Source organism: Erinaceus europaeus, chromosome 19 (genome assembly GCF_950295315.1).
Source record: "Erinaceus europaeus chromosome 19, mEriEur2.1, whole genome shotgun sequence".
NCBI classification, from domain to species: domain Eukaryota; kingdom Metazoa; phylum Chordata; class Mammalia; order Eulipotyphla; family Erinaceidae; genus Erinaceus; species Erinaceus europaeus.
The window spans coordinates 52,419,525-52,436,156 of record NC_080180.1 but is presented as its reverse complement, the minus strand read 5'-3'; the positions used below and the strand labels follow the sequence as shown (position 1 = coordinate 52,436,156).

At 37.6% G+C, this 16,632-nt stretch overlaps 1 protein-coding gene and 1 pseudogene across 3 annotated transcripts in view; one reads left to right on the top strand and one right to left on the bottom strand.

Annotated features, from left to right (window-relative positions):
- Nucleotides 1-16,632, bottom strand: part of LRBA (LPS responsive beige-like anchor protein) — a 554,160-nt gene that overhangs the window by 359,509 nt on the left and 178,019 nt on the right. For all 3 annotated transcript variants that reach the window (XM_060178956.1, XM_060178957.1, XM_060178958.1), the window contains one exon: nucleotides 2,542-2,606. In XM_060178956.1, coding sequence (XP_060034939.1) covers nucleotides 2,542-2,606 — 65 coding nt within the window. The remainder of the gene's footprint in view (nucleotides 1-2,541; nucleotides 2,607-16,632) is intronic.
- On the top strand, nucleotides 15,154-15,306 carry LOC132534811 (small nucleolar RNA SNORA11; annotated as a pseudogene).

The following is a 16,632-nucleotide window of genomic DNA, read 5'->3' as shown; positions in this document are numbered from 1 at the left end:
ACAGAGGGGTGAGTCAGGACAAGAGACATGCTAATTTTCAGAAAGCAAAACTGAAACTTATATAGTGATATACTGCAATCAGATAGCAATTAAAATATTTTTAATCTACAAAATCTAATGCAACCATTATAAAAAGAACTATACATCCCACGCAAGTAGGAATTATCCCAATCCATCACACATCAATTGGTTAAAATTAAAATTTTAATTAAGCTTAAATAATTGCATCATTATGTCAAGAGAAGTAGAGAGCATCTGAGAGATCAACACACACACACTATAAAAGCTCTCATCAAACTAAAAGAGAGATATCTCAACAGTATAAAGAGTGTCCACCAAAGTACCTACAGGTAACATTGCACTTCACGATGAACAAGCTGAAACTTCCCCAGTCACACCAGGTAAAAATATATCTCTTCAGATTTTTTAAAAAACATTATACAACAAATTCTAGCTAAGAATTAGAACAAGAGAAAAAAATCAAAAGGACAAAAACTGAGAAGCAAGACCAAAAAATTATACTTGTTCACAAACAATATGAGCACAGATGAAGGAAATCTGAAAATCCCTCTGGGGGGTGGGGGGTGGCAGGGGGTCACTTCCCTGTAGATGCCAATGTAGCCATAAGCAAAGGCTCAGGTTCAAGCTCCTGACCCCCAGTTGCAGGGCAAAAGCTTCTTGAGTGCAGGAGCAGTGTTGCAGGTATCCCTCCTTCAACCTCTCTCTCTCTCAACCTCTCTCTCTCTCTCTCTCTCTCTCTCTCTCTCTCTCTCTCTCTCGACCAAGGGGAGGGAAGGAGGTAGGGAGCCTGAGACAGAAACAGAGACCAGGGGGTGGTGCAGACAGTTGAGCATATATGTTACTAAGTGCAAGGACCCAGGTTAAAGCCCCTCATCCCCACCTGCAAGGAAGAAGCTTCAGAACAGCAAAGTGATCCCACAGGCATCTCCTCTTCTTCTCTAGCTCCCCTCCCCTCACAATTTCTGTCTTATCAAATAAAAAATTAATTATAAAATTAAAAAAGAAAGCTTCTTGTAGTCATGGTGCAGTAACAGTCCTAGCAATAACCCTGGTGGCAAAAAATTAATTAATTAATTTAAAATATATCCCTAAAAATTGCTTAAACTCTCCTCAGATTAAGTAATTACATCAAGGTTACCATCTACATATTTAATAAAACAAAATTTCAATAGTTTTCCAATAAGCCTACAATGAAAATGGATTTGAAATTAAAAGCATACTATCATTTATATTAACATCTCAAAATATGTAATGCTTAGGTATAAATCTAGCAAAATGTTTATAAGACCAATGTGAGGAGAACAACAAAAATACAGTCCAAGTGATCTTTTTAACACAAATAACAGATCGCCACCTTCCTCTCGTCAGACTCTTGCAATGACTGTCATTTTCCACAGATGAATTGCAAGGCCCCACATAAAATCTCATCCTATCCTACGGTATCTCTCTGACCTCATCTCCTACTGCTCTCTACTTTGGTCACTATGTTATAATAGCCTCATTCCTCAAATAATTCCAGAGAAAATCCTCCTGTGTTTTGACTATTCCCTAGACATTAAATGCTTTTACTAAATCTAGCTATGATTGACTCTTCAAGAGCTGACACCAATGTCATTTTTTCAACGGGTTTTAGTCTCACCAGTCTATTTAAAAAGCAAAGAGTTATACTTCCTTTAAAACTTCTTACTCCCCTGAAGCTGTTCCACATTGTATTTTCCCATAACCATTATTTATTTTATAAATCATTTATAGTCTTCGAAAAAATGTTCAGATACAACACACACACACACACACACACACACACACACACACACACCTGTTTTGTGCTTGCTGTTTCCTCAGCATCCAGGAAAAGCTATGCTACATAGTCACTGCATGTGACATTGGCTGAATGTATAGATGAAGAGAGGGAGGTTCATAGCAGTAAAACTACTATCTGAAAATTACTATGTGTTACACACATATTTGAGGATATGGATATTAAGCAAAAACTGTATCATAATTAATTTTTTAAATATCTATTTTTCTATTCCTTTTTGTTGCCCTTGTTTTTTATTGTTATTGATGTCATCATTGTTGGATAGGACAGACAGAAATGGAGAGAGGAAAGGAAAACAGAGGAGGAGAGAAAGACAGGCACCTGCAGACCTGCTTCAATGCTTGTGAAGCGACTCCCCTGGAGATGGGGAGCCAGGGGCTCGAACCAGGATCCTTATTCCGGTCCTTGCACTTTGCACCATGTGCACTTAGCCTGCTGCGCTACCGCCCAACTCCCCCAAATGTTAGTTTTCTTAAACTCGCTAATTCAAACATCAACTTGTGAAATTCAGTCTTAATTATGAAAAATTAAAGTTCAGAACTTTATCATTAACATGATACCATAATGGAAATATAATATGAATAAATAATGTTATGTTTATGATTATCAATAATGGACTTTCACCAACTAAATAAATATAGTAAATATATCAGTTCTAATGGCACATATACTAGAAGATTAGTGTATATAAAATAGATTACCTTCCTTCATTGACAAGTTCAATAAAAGCAAGGCCTGCATTCTTCTGAATAGAATTCTGCCACTCCTAAAAGAAATAAAGACAAAAATAAAAGAATGACTGAATACACTTCACTTTGTAGATCTTTTCTTTATAACCGTAACTGATAAAAATATCACTCATATCAATCCCATACCTCAGATCTGAAAGAACAAGTGAATATGCAGCCTGTGAATTGACTGCAGTCCTGTGAACACATAGACAGCTGACACTGAAAAGTAGACGTCAGCAATTATTTTTATTCTATATAAAAATATGGTATGTTCCCTTCCCCCCAACCTCTGAGAAGAATTGGTTTGCCCCTTGCTAGTTTCGCACCCCGCTTTCTCCCCGCCCCCTATGCTAAGGACAGGCAGAGTCCCAGCAGCAGCGGCGGAGAGAGGATGATGGAGAAAAGCACATGGTGTGGTGATTTGCCCGTTCATGAATAAAGATTAAACTGCGTTCTCAGCCCAGCCGTGTGTCTCTGGTCGTCTCTGTTACCTGCCCGTGAAGCCAGCCCGGATAAAACAACACTAAATGAGCCTGTTTGCATCTTGCCCTTTCTCCTATATCAATAAAAGCCATGTAAGCTGAGACTGTTGGGGACCTGAAGTTAAAAAATGAAGCCTGCCCGGATAAAACAACATATGGCGCCTACAACATGGCACCGGACCTGCGCATCTCTCAGATAAGTGAAGACAATTTGGCTACCTATACACTATGGCCTTCTCTTCTGATTGTGAAGAGATCTCCAAAGGCGTCTGCCCTTTCTTCACGAGACTGTTTTGCTGTTTCTGGAACATTTATCTCTGGACCACTCTGTGGTTTCTGCCCAACGCCAGCCCGCATGAGCCGGCTTTCTGCCACGTGGCACGGGACACTGGGCTCCCTCCATGCTGCTCGGCCGCTGGGAGCAGGGCAGCAGACATGGCAGGGCCATGGGGCAAGGCCGCGGCAGCCTACCCTGGCCGCCACCCCGTGGCACCTCAGCCCGTGCCTTCTGCAAGGCTGGCCCGCCCGCCCTCGTGCTATGAAGTCTGGGCAGATCCCGGGCCACCCAGAGACCGCAGGCTCCCTGCCAAAACTGGGCTCCCTGGCCGAGATCTCCAGCTTGGGTCTGAAGGCAGACGAGCTAAAATACACAGAGATTTGTCCAGAGATCGCAACCTGCAATTCCTAGAAGTGAAGCTGCCCAAGAGGCCACCGCTGGACAACGCACTCCCAGAACGGCTAAGACAGTATAGATCTAAATTCGTGTTTAAAATGGCATGTCTTCGTAACAAAAGTTTCTCTCCTTGTGTATTGAAGACCATGTGTATGTGTGTGTTTAAAGTTTGGTAACGTTAACTTTAAGGTTAAGAATATAACTTTAAGGCTAAATTCTTACCAGGCAAAGTTAAATGAAAAAGGTTTTCAACGTAATTCTCACAAACATAAAATTAATTTACATTTAAAAATTAGTTAACAATCAATATATTTTAGCTAAGTTGGTCTAAACAAAACCTGCGCACACTTAGGGTGTGTCTCCATCTTAAATGGGTGTAACAAAAGGTTAAATAGACTTGTTGATATGTAAAACTCTTCCCTATTAGATTAGATTACCTATTAGATTACCTTCCCTATTAGAAATGGTAGATTACACAATGGCTATGCTAACGACTCTCATGCCTGAAGTTTTCTTTCCTTGATTCTCATGTTTACCTTTTCACATTCTATTGTTTAAACTTTAACCAACCTTAAAATCATTTTAAAAAAGACTTCTAATTGTAATAGTTATCAATTGTGATAAACTTCTAACCTGCTACAAGTTTGTTTCATAGTAAGTAAATTGCAGCTGTCAAGTTTTCTACAGAAAAGCAGAATTCTGGCAGCGGACCTTCCTCATACAATGCGCCACCCCCTGGCATTCTTCCGTGGACATCTGCTTTTGACTGGCACTCCTATTGGACTCACGGGTACACCCTTAGACCCTTTGCACAAAAGTGCAAAAGTGCTGCTGTATTTCTCAAACACTGACTGCAGCCAGCTGCCTTTGGGACTCTAGGCCGTTCCCCGCCCCCATGCTATAAAATGCCCCTCGAGGCAAGTACGCCCCCCCAGAGGCAGGAAATGTCTTTTTTTTAAGCTGATAAAGTTTTGCCCACAGAGGCAAAAAAAATGGCCCCCTCAGGCCCTCCCTTGGCAGCACACTGGTTCTTGTTACTTGCTTACATGTTTCTCCATGTTTGTGCCAGTTTCTTTTTTGAAAATGCCTGTACAATATAGGTTTCTGTTCATCCCACACCCCTGATACTGTGGTCATTTAGTTAAAAACAGAAGGGGGAACTGTTGGTATGTTCGCTTCCCCCTGACCTCTGAGAAGAATTGGTTTGGCCCTTGCTAGTTTTGCACCCCGCTTTCTCCCCGCCCCCTATGCTAAGGGTGGGCAGAGTCCCAGCAGCAGCGGTGGAGAGAGGATGATGGAGAAAAGCACATGGTGTGGTGATTTGCCTGTTCGTGAATAAAGATTAAACTGCGTTCTCAGCCCAGCCGTGTGTCTCTGGTCGTCTCTGTTACCCGCCCGTGAAGCCAGCCCGGATAAAACAACACTAAATGAGCCTGTTTGCATCTTGCCCTTTCTCCTATATCAATAAATGCCATGTAAGCTGAGATTGTTGGGAATCTGAAGTTAAAAAAAGAAAATAAACAGAATCATGAGAGCAGAGGTTTTCTCTGAAAAAAAAAAAAAAAAAGATGTACTGCCCTCCCCAAAAGAGGAAGATATAATTACAAGTTCAGTATGACTAGGAAATAATAGTACATTCTATCATAAAAGTGGATGATTAATATTTGAAAGAGAACAGAAAGAGCAGTGAGTTTGACTAGACTACTTCTGAATTTAAAAATTATAGCATACCAGCATAAGAATTAGTAAATACATAAAACAGTGGAATAAAATAATTAACAGTTATCATTTAAGTTAACTTTCAAAAAGTTGAGAATTAGTAAATAAAATAGTGGAATAAAATAATTAAAGTATACTTTATGTTAACTTTCAAAAAGTTCAAGAAGAAAAATAGTTGAGCAGAATAAGTAAGTTAAGTAATTGGTTCCAGAGTTACTGCTGGGGCTCCATGCCTGTATGACTCCACTGTTCCTGATGGACTCTTCTTTTTTAGATAAAGGATGAGAAACAGAGAGGGAGAGGCATAGAGAAAACATTAGGCAGAGAGAGAAACCTGATAGTACTGCTCCACTGCTTGTAAAGCTTCCCTGGTGCATGTGTTCCCATGTGGTGGTCAGGCACACAAACCCAGGTCTTCACATATGGTCAAATGTACACTTTACCAGGTTCACTCTCTCCCAGTCTCCCTTCAAGTCAATTTTTAAATAGTTATCTAAAATAGCGTTAATTCGGTAAGGTTAGGCCTATAAGAAAGAATGTAGCTCTAGCTGATAAAAGTTCATGAATCTATCATATATCTGTGTGTCTATATAAACACATTGTGCAGGTACATGTATTTCAGGAGTAAAAATCTTAAACCTTACAGAATCTGTATGCTCCTTAAAAGCAAAGAGCCCCATTTTTTCCTAGTTACATAATACCTTTTATAAAAAGATAATTCCTAGTTACATAATATCTTTTATGTGCTCTTTTATAAACCTCAGAAAAAAAGCTATGTTGCGGTCATTACTGCAAAGGCAAGGAATAAAATTCCAAGGAGTATATCCCTTAGAATAATATTGCCACACCCTCCACCCTTCTCAAAAGAACAAACTAAAATATAAACTTAACCCATGGGGGTTTGAACTCAGGTCTTTGTGCATGGTGGTATGTGAGCATCCTCACCTGACACTCAAAATTTATTATTCTCGCTAGTAGATTGAAAAAAATAAATAAAACAGGAAGAAAGGCAAGAGGGCCTCTGCTCAGATCAGATACACTGTACTTAAAAAACATTTGCTAGTATTTTTCTGGGCCTATTTTGTCTGATACAAGCCTGCAATTGGGAACATTCATAAGGTGTGCAAAAGTCAAAGGTATATGGATAAAATAGGTAAAATCCAGTGGAAAGGTCAGCATCATTTCAATTTCATTTTATTTGTACATACACTTTTACTTGAAATGTAAAAGTCGTAAGTCGAATATTTAAATTTTGCAAATACTTTAAACATGTCATGATGCTAATATATCATGCTAATGTTAGTACAACTATAAAATATTTATCAACAGGGCCCAGGCAGTGGTGCACCTGGTTGGTTATAGTTTACAATGGTCCAGGACCCAGACTCAAGACCCCAGGTCCATAACTGCAAGGAGAAAGAAGCTTCACAAGCAGAGAAGCACTGCTGAAGGTATCTTTCTCCAAACTCTATTGCTCCAGGCCTTCTCTCAATTTCTCTGTCTCTAAAATATTAAAAATATTAAAGTAAAATATGTACCACATAAAACTCAACTTTGTATTTTAACTTTATTACTGCTATCCATATAGGCTTCTTATTTACTCAGGAATAATCTATAAACTCACATATGTTAACTTATGAGTAACTTATCAGGGATAAAACTTTCTCACTTGTTAAAAATACAATAAGCGTAAACTGAAGTGAAAATACAAATCTTATGCTTTTGGATATTAGGAATAAAACCTCATATTTCTCAAAGATATCAAATTTTAACTTATCTATAAACCAGGCTCATTACAAATTGGTAGTATTAATAAAGCATTGCACTCCATGCAACAAAATTAAAAAAATAATCATTACATCTGGGTAAGAAATAATAACATATGTCCAGCAAGTGGTAGAATACATATTTTCCATGTGTGAAGCCCTGGGTTTATTCACCAGCAAAACACTGAGAACACTATGGATAATACCAAGAAATAAAAGGCGGTGCTCCAAGGATATTGGTGAGGGGCTTTTGTCTCTCTCTTCCCTTCTTCCCTCTTTACATAAAGATATAGAATGGAAGTGTGGCTAGAAAAATGACTCAGTGGTATCAAGTATACAAAACAACTGGGTTCATTGCCCAGAATTGCACTAAGATAAGAAAAATAAAAATAAATAATCCAGATAAAAATAATCTGAAGCCCATGAGGGTAGAAAATTAATTTTTAATATAACTGTTACTCAGATTTAGTACGTTTTTTTTTCAGTACTAAAACATTTTCTATAATATTAAGATGTCAGACTGCAAAGATTCATTAGCTGTACTACCCTGAAACATTTTTCTCCACTGCAGAGACAATTATCAAAGAAGGTGTTAGTCTAAACAATTTCATAAACCACAGTTCAATATAACCTGTAGTGAGTTTTAATAGTTGAAAGAAAAGCTTAATGGTTATCGTCTTTCATGATCATTTCAATATTTCATCACAGTATTTATAATTATACAATGATACAAAATGCACAGTATGTTTAAAGGTCTTGGTTATTCTTTTCCCAAAGGCACTGATGAAAAAACACGTTAAAAGCCTCAAATCCAACCACTAATGCAACTAAGTAATTTCAAAACACATTTCAGCACTTTGGAAAGGAAGAGCTCAAAACAAAACAAGAGTCAATAATTTCATACCTGATCTAAGCTGTATTTAATTGGCTATCACTTCCTATGGTTGTAATTGTTGACTAGCCAATTTTTACTAAAACATATTCTTAGCTGAATAATGCTCTAAAGTCAGACAAAACAATGAAGATAGTTCATATTAGTTAAACCTACTGAATAAATTAAGAGTTGCATGCAATTTCTAACCTACTTTTGGGTACAGTAGAAACCTTTTCAGACTGGAAGGAAAATGTCTTCATTAACTAAGTGAAGTTTACTCCTCTCTACCAACAAAATATACATATATATGCATTCTAAAACACTATCTATAGTGCAACAGACTGTCATGCCTGAGGTACTGACAAGCTCAAGTTCAGTCTTTAACACGACAAACAGCCAAAGCTGAGCAATAGCACTATGGTTTAGGAAAGATGTTAACATGATTGAATTAAATAAATGAAGGATGATTTGCCAACAACAATAAAAAAAAAAAAAAACCCTCGACTTCGATCAGCTTAATTTTTCGTACCAAACTATGAAAATGCAGGGGCCAGGGAGGTGGCTCAGTGGTGTAACACATGCCTTGCAAGCTTGAGACTTGGAATGGATCACCAGAACAGCATATGAGAGAGGAGTACCAGTGTCTCTACCCACTCTCTCTCTCTCATTTAAAAAATGACTAAAACAGTTATATAAAGGCTTGTACTCTTCAATGAAATATCACTGCTAGCCTTTTAAGATTTTACAGATTTGGGGATGGGTGGTGGTGCACCTGGTTAAGTGTGAGTCACCATGCACAAGGACTCAGGTTCAAGGCCCCATGACCCACTTACAAAGGGTCATGAGTGGCAGAGTAGCACTGTAGGTATGTCTCTGTCTCTTTCCCTACCTCCTGTCCCTATCTCCCATCCCACCCCACTTAATCTGTTTGTCCTATCAAGTAAAATAAAGTTTTAAAAATTAAAATAGTATTTTTTACACCTTTATAAAGTGAGTGAAAGGGAATGTATTAACATAAAAACTAAGAACCACATTAGACAAAGGACTAAAGGTCAAAACTAGAGAAAACTTGTTCATGGAAAAGATATAGTAATCTTAAGTGCTCAAAGTGAACTATCAAGAACTTTTCAACAGTGTTTGAGCCTGGTGTCAGCACTCTCTCAACAGCAAATCTAACACCAACTAGCATGACCACATAGCAGGAAAGAATACAGTTTAATAGGAAAGGATGGGTTTTATTCCATTCTCTTTAAAAAACAAATAAAACAAACCAACACATTGGAAGAGACAACTAAGACACTGCCCCTTTGACAAGTTTTGGTTTCAATTATTTTGTGAACCTACACATATAACATGTATATTCACTTTGTACAAATATTATTCTGTCTATAAATGAAACACCTTATGTATATACATAATGAGTTATGGGAGAAAACATTCTGTGAAAGCTGAATGATCTAATGGTCTGGCTTTATAGCTGCTTATTTAAAAAATACTTTTGGGGCTGGGGTAGATAGCATAATGGTTATGCAAAGAGACACTCATGCCTGAGGCTCCAAAATCCTGGGTTCAATCCCCTGCACCACCATAAGCCAGAGCTGAGCACTGCTCTGGTAAAAAATAAAAAAAGAATAAAAAATACTTTTGAGGGGACCAGGTGGTAGCACAACAGGTTACACAAACATAGTGCAAAAGGCAAGAGACCAGCACAGGGATCCCGGCTCAAGCCCCCAGCTCTTCACCTACAAGTGGGTTGCTTTGCAAGCAGTGAAGCAGGGCTGCAGGTATCTTTTTTTTTTTTTTCTCCTCCTCTTCCCTCTGTCCTATCCAACAGCAGCAGCAACAAGCAACAACAATAATGGGGGGGAAATGGACACCAGGAGCAGTGGATTCTTAGTGCAGGCACTGAACCCCAGCAATAACCCCTGGAGAGAAAAAAAAAAAAAGCTATTGTGCAAGGAAATGAATAGAGAAAACTATTCACTGGATTTATGAAATAATCAACTGTGCAAACAGCATATTTTAAAAAAATTTTTAGCATATAGTTTTAAACTATATATAAATAAAAAATAGTAATTCCCTTGATGTTGTAGACAGCCACTTTAAATTTAATACATCTGCAAGCTCCTTTAAAAATCTGGTTTTAGTAAATTATACCTCACCAAAAGACTATATGTAGGATATATGGACAATGTAAATATTATATGCATATATATTATATATGTATATATTTCATGAATACTAATCTGTTATTTTATACATTTGAAAATGTTTTTTCAGTCTGTTTTACCTCTTAACTTTTACAAATTGTTTATTACTGAACGAGATTATTTAATCTATGAATCTTTTTTAAAAATGGGTTATACTTTTTGTCCCTAGTGATATGGAACTACATGTACAAGTTATCATGGGCAGGACCCAGATTCAAGCCCCTAACCCCACCTGTGAGAATGAGGAAGCTTCATTAGCAGTGGAGCAATGCAGTAAGTGTCTGTCTCTCTTTTGTCTTCTCACCCTCTATCAAAAAAGAAAAAAAGTCACTGGGAATGGTGAAGTCATGCAGACACTGAGTCCTAGCAATAACCTGGTGGAAAATTAAAAAATATATATGTAAAAAGAGATCCTGGGTCATATGCTTATGGAAATTCAAAATCTAGTTCATTTGTTTCCTAATTTGGTTAGGACCCTGCATATTTTGCTTTCACAGATGATCCACTGATGAACTGAAACAGAACTCAAGATGTTCCAGGCCTCTGATGTGCTGTTTGAATTGCTTCTGATTTAATTTTTAAAAAAAGAAAGAATTAGAAAAGAAAAGAAAAGAAAAGAAAAGAAAAAGAAAGAAGGATGGAAGAGAGAGAGAGAGGGAGGGAGGGAGGGAGGGAGGGAGGGAGGGAGGGAGGGAGGGAGGAAGGAAAGAAGGAAGGAGGGAAGGAAGGAAAATATAAACTGTGCACACATCATGTGCCAAGTGTGGCTTCAAACACTTGAAAGGATTTTCTACTCACTTATTCACATTTTCTCAGCCTGTTTGAACCTCTTTCAAAAGGGAATTCACCCAATGACACAGTCCAATGTTCTTCCTGACAAGTTCATTTACCTCGTTTGAAAAAAACCAAGTCAAAGGGAGTCAGGCAGTTAAGCGCAGGTGGGGTAAGCACAAGGACCAGCAGAAGGATCACGGTTCGAGCCCCCAGCTCTCCACCTGCAGGGGAGTTGCTTCACAAGAGGTGAAGCAGGTCTGCAGGTATCTGTCTTTCTCTCCCCATCTCCCCCTCCCCTCTCCATTTTTCTCGGTCCTATCCAACAATGACAACAACAATAATAACTACAGAAATAAAAAACAAGTGCAACAAAAGGTAATAAATAAATATTTTAAAAAGTCAAGTCCAGTTCCCCACATCAGTTCTTCAAATGTTAGAAGAATGTGTTCCGACCCCCAATCTCATATGCGATCACCTCCACAACCACTCCCCACCCTTGAGTTTTCTTTATCCCAGGTTAGGAGCACCATTTCTTGGGACGGGTGCAGTTATACCCATTACCTTTTATTTTTGTAAATCAATATTAAGTTACTAATAAAATTTTTTTAAAGTCTGGTTTTAAACTTTTTTCAGAAAAAAACATTCTCTGTAAATAATAATCCTTCAAGTAATTTACAAACAGGCATCTATTTAGTCAACATTTCCCCTTACTCCATGCAGAAGTTTTGATTTCAATAGAGGTGACAAAAGTTGCTCTAACCCTTTCCAGCTACAAGCTCTCAACAGATGATCAGCATTAAGCTCCTATCAGTGCTTCACCACTAGGAGCTACATAAATGTGTCCTATTAGAGCGTGGTCAGTCTGTTTGGCAACTCAAGTCCTCCAGACATATGGCAATTGCTACCCTTTGAGGTCTGGAGTCAAGTCTTCAGGGAATCTCAAAGCCTGCACTGAAATTACAAGGAGTGTTCATTAGAGACTGCTGGAGAGGAAACATGAAAGACTTCCACTAAAACAGAATAAAACAGCTAATTATTTTAAGATTTTTAAACCACCTAATGTGCCCAGCTATAATATAATGTATTTACTAAGTGAATTATTTTTAAAAGCCCTATGGGCAGGACATTGGATGCAAACGTCTTTCTTCATGCATCCCATCCCCCACATAAGTACACCTAACATTTGTCTTTTAAGAGTCAAAGGTTTGCAGATACTTGGAAAAAAATGAAATTTCCCTTTATCTCTGAAATTCTAGTTTTGCAAGCATTTATGAAACAATAGGATTTTTCCAAAACAAACCTATTTCTCTAATACTTAGTTTAAAGTAAACATATTATCTTTGTGTGGAACTGTACCCCTCCTATCCTACGGTTTTGTTAATGTCTCCTTTCTTAAATAAAAATAAATAAATAAATAAATAATTTAAAAATATCTTAAATTTGCTCAGGCATATGTGTTTCTTTTTCTCCCCAACAAAGCACACCTCTTTCATTTTTGTTTTATATCACACTAATAACCATTAAACATTGTAAGCACAAAATAACATTAGTTATTGAAATAAAATGGTATTTATCAGAAGGTAATATTAAAAATATATGAAAATTCAGATATTTGCAATTAAAAGAATGTCAACCTGATGGAAAAGAGTTCAGAGAAATCTCATATTTTTGGTCAGGTCTTTGAAAAACATAAAATGCATACCTATTTTCAAACTAACAATTGCTACTATTTCAACTTTCTGAAAGTCTAGACACTTTTTAATTTTAGAGAATGGATATTTATTAAGTTTTACAACAAAAATACTATTACAGATTATTTATTTCAGTAACAAATCTCAATAAAATGTTATATGAAACTCATTAGCCTGCTTCAATCATTTCTCAAATTCACATATATGTTGGTTTCTGACAGCTTAATTCCAAAAAGCAATTACAACCCCAATCCATACGTAAAAAGATAACAGAAACCAAGTACATTAAACCAGTTTAAAAGAATAAAAATCTAAAGAAAACAGATTGCGAATGATTTATATGAATGCCTAGTGCTGAAGTTAATTACAAGTAACCCAATAAAATAGTGCCTTTATTATTGTACAGCAAGTAATAGCTCTAGATGTAAAAACCAGAACTGTCTGCTGACTTTTGCATGCCCAACCCCACAGCACACAACACTAAGAATTAGACAAGCAGTAAATAAGGCACCTAGAAAACAGCAGTTTTTAACTAAAAGCAGAAAACTCTCCTGCTGTTTAACCATTCGAGGTCTTCCTCTGCAGTGCCCACTGTAAACTGATACCAGGTATTCAACGAGTCAATTCTTAAGGCTAAAATAAAGTGAGATTTTAATTTCAGTGTTCAAAGTTTTACATGAGAAATCACTGTGAAATAATATCACTTTGATTTTAGCATTTTCATGTTAATTATCTTTTTGTGCTTATGCTATGAACTGGTAACGCTTCATCTACCTACAAAGTTCAAGTCCTGATATTTCTTTTACTAAAAAAATCTGGGGGACCAGGTGGTGGCACACCTGATTAAGCACACACATTACAGTGCACAAGGACCTGGGTTCAAGCCCCTGACCCCCCCCCTGCAGGGGGAAAGCTTCACAAGTGAAGCTGGGCTGCAGGTATCTTTGTCTCTTTCTCTCTATCTCCCCCCTCACCCTTAATTTCTGTCTCTATTCAATAATAAAATAAAATTTAAAAAAATCTATTTCTTTGTGTTTTTAGTTTTTTTTAATGTTACTTTAATGAGAAAGGTACAGAGAGAAAAACACAGAAAGAGGGAGACGGAGAGAGACCAGAGCACTGCTCAGCTCTAGTTTATGGTGGTGCCAGGGATTGAACTGGGGACCTCAGAGCCTTAGGCATGAAAGTCCTCTTGCATAACCATTATGTTGTCTCAGCTGCTCTCACCTGGTTATTAAACATTTATACTGTATGCTACAATAACTCGTCATTGTTGCCAACAGCTGCAACTGATATATTATCATCCTGTGCTAATGATTCCCCTGGTGGAGAGGAATAAAATCATAAGCTTCAGATTATGCCGTAATTCTTTTTAAAAAATCTTTATTAGGGGAATTAATGTTTTACAGTTGACAGTAAACAGATAATGCCATAATTTTTCTCAATATTATCAAAACACTTTATAGGATATAAGCTGATATGAACTTTAAATAAAAAAGAAAGTTCCAAGGCAAGTGATAAGATATATCACTATGAAGACAATGCTTCGACCTACAAGTTTCCAAAAAGTGAGTGATAGGAAATACTCGGTAACTTTCATTTGCTATATAAATACGCCAAGACAGATGAAACAATCAACACAGCATCTCTCCAGCAGTATATTCTATTTCTATCAATTTCACCTCTCTTGAAAATATATGCAATCCCAACTTATTTTGAGTTTTTCCGGGTCAGTAACTTCACAAATTGAAATCTGTCCAAGTTGTCTCTTCAACTACTGCAACACACTCTAAAGGTGGGGATCTCTATTTCTGACTTCTTAATCAGACCAAATTCGATTCTTTATAATAGCAGGTATGAATGTCTCTTAAACAATTCATAATTTAATGTGATTGGGATGGATGAATAAGGGAGCAGCACTGCCCTCGGAACCCTCAGAGGTGGTCAGAGAGTTGCTTGCTGTTATTAGTTTACTGTGGCTGCTGAGACAAATTGACACAATGTGGTGGTTTAAAAGATTCAAAAGTAAAAAGAAATAACAAAAATCTGCTCTCTCACAGTCCAGGAGGGCAAAAGTCCAAAATCAGTGTCAGTGAGACAAATCAAAGTGTCAGCAAAGCTACTGTCCTTCTGGGGATAGTAGTGAAAACTCTATTCCTGCCTCTTCCAACTTCTGGGTGTTTGTTGTCAGGGGCTTTCTTTGATATGTTCACGCTTCTCTCCTTTCTCCTCTTCATAAGGATACATGTGATGGTGTGTCTGATCCACCAAGATAATGCAAGATCATCAACTCAGAGCCAAATTCTTTATCTAAACATTAAAAAACAAAAACAAACAAACAAAAACCTTCTTCCAAGCAAGGCCAGGCTCCAGGGATTTGACAGGGCTATCTTGGGGTGCGGGGGTGCATTTTGTCAGCCTATCACACTAGGGAAACAACACACAATTAATGGCTCCCCTGTTTATTACATACCAAACAGGAATCTGGATTCACTGACAGTGGTCATAAAACTTTTGGCTATTCTATGAACAAATATCCTACAGATGGAAAAGCAAACAAGGAAATGAATAAGAATTCTAATGGGGGCAGGGGTGGGGGGAGTAGTACTGGTCAGCACACTGAAGAAAAGTGAACTCTCTAACAAGTCCATAAATATTTAAAAGAAATAAAAAGCATGCTTAGAAATTCAGTGTATTATGACAAGAACTGGAAAAAATTTAGCAACTGAACTATTTAGTGCTGTTTCTAAGTAGTGACTGGTTGTGTTTCAAATCCAGAAACACAGCTTAATTTGCTAAACATAAAAACCATAAGACAACAACACTCAAAAGATCTTCAAAGAATTATTAAGTTAATTATGAAACTGAAAGTCACACAGGTGAGCTATTGGTGGCGATCAGCTATCACAAGGAGTAACTAACAATTAGCAAAAAAGCAGCAATAGCTTTTCCAAATGGTCAAGTAAAGCAATTCAGATTTGGCTAAAAGGCCAGTAAGAAATAGAAAGCTTTTTTTTAATTGTCTTTATTTATTTATTTATTGGGTAGAGACAGCCAAAAACCAAGAGGAAAGGGGGAGATAGAGAGGAAGAGAAACAGAGAGACACTTACAGCCATGCTTCACCACTCCCAAAGCTTTCCCCTGCAGGTGTGGACTCGAACCCGGGTCCTTGCGCATTGTGACATGTGCATTCAAGCAGGTGCGCCACCACTCAGCCCCCAGCTTTTTTTTTTAAGATTATAATTGAATTTTTAAAAATATTTATTTTAATATGAGAGATACAGAAAGACCAGAGCAATAATCAGCTTTGGCTAATGATGGTATGGGAATTGAACACAGAACATTTGGAGCCTCAGGCATGAAAGCTGTGTTGCACAACCATTATGCTAACATAACCACCAATGTGTCCTAGAGCTCCGCTTCCCCAGATCCCCACCCTACTAGGGAAAGAGAGAGGCAAGCTGGGAGTATGGATGACCTGTCAACGCCCATGTTCAGCGGGGAAGCAATTACAGAAGCCAGACCTTCAACCTTCTGCATCCCACAATGACCCTGGGTCCATACTCCCAGAGGGGTAAAGAATAGGAAAGCTATCAGGGTAGGGGATGGGATACAGAGTTCTGGTGGTGGGAATTGTGTGTTGTTGTACCCTTCTTATCCTACGGTTTTGTCAATGTTTCCTTTTTATAAATAAATAATAAAAAAATTACATGACAAAAAAGATATTATAATACTAAAAAATTATAACTGAAGTTTTTTTAATATTTATTTTAAAGAAAGATACACAGAAAGACCACAGCACTACTCAGATTTGGCTAATGGTGGTATGGTGATTGAACATAGAACGTTTGGGGCCTCAGGCATGAAAGTT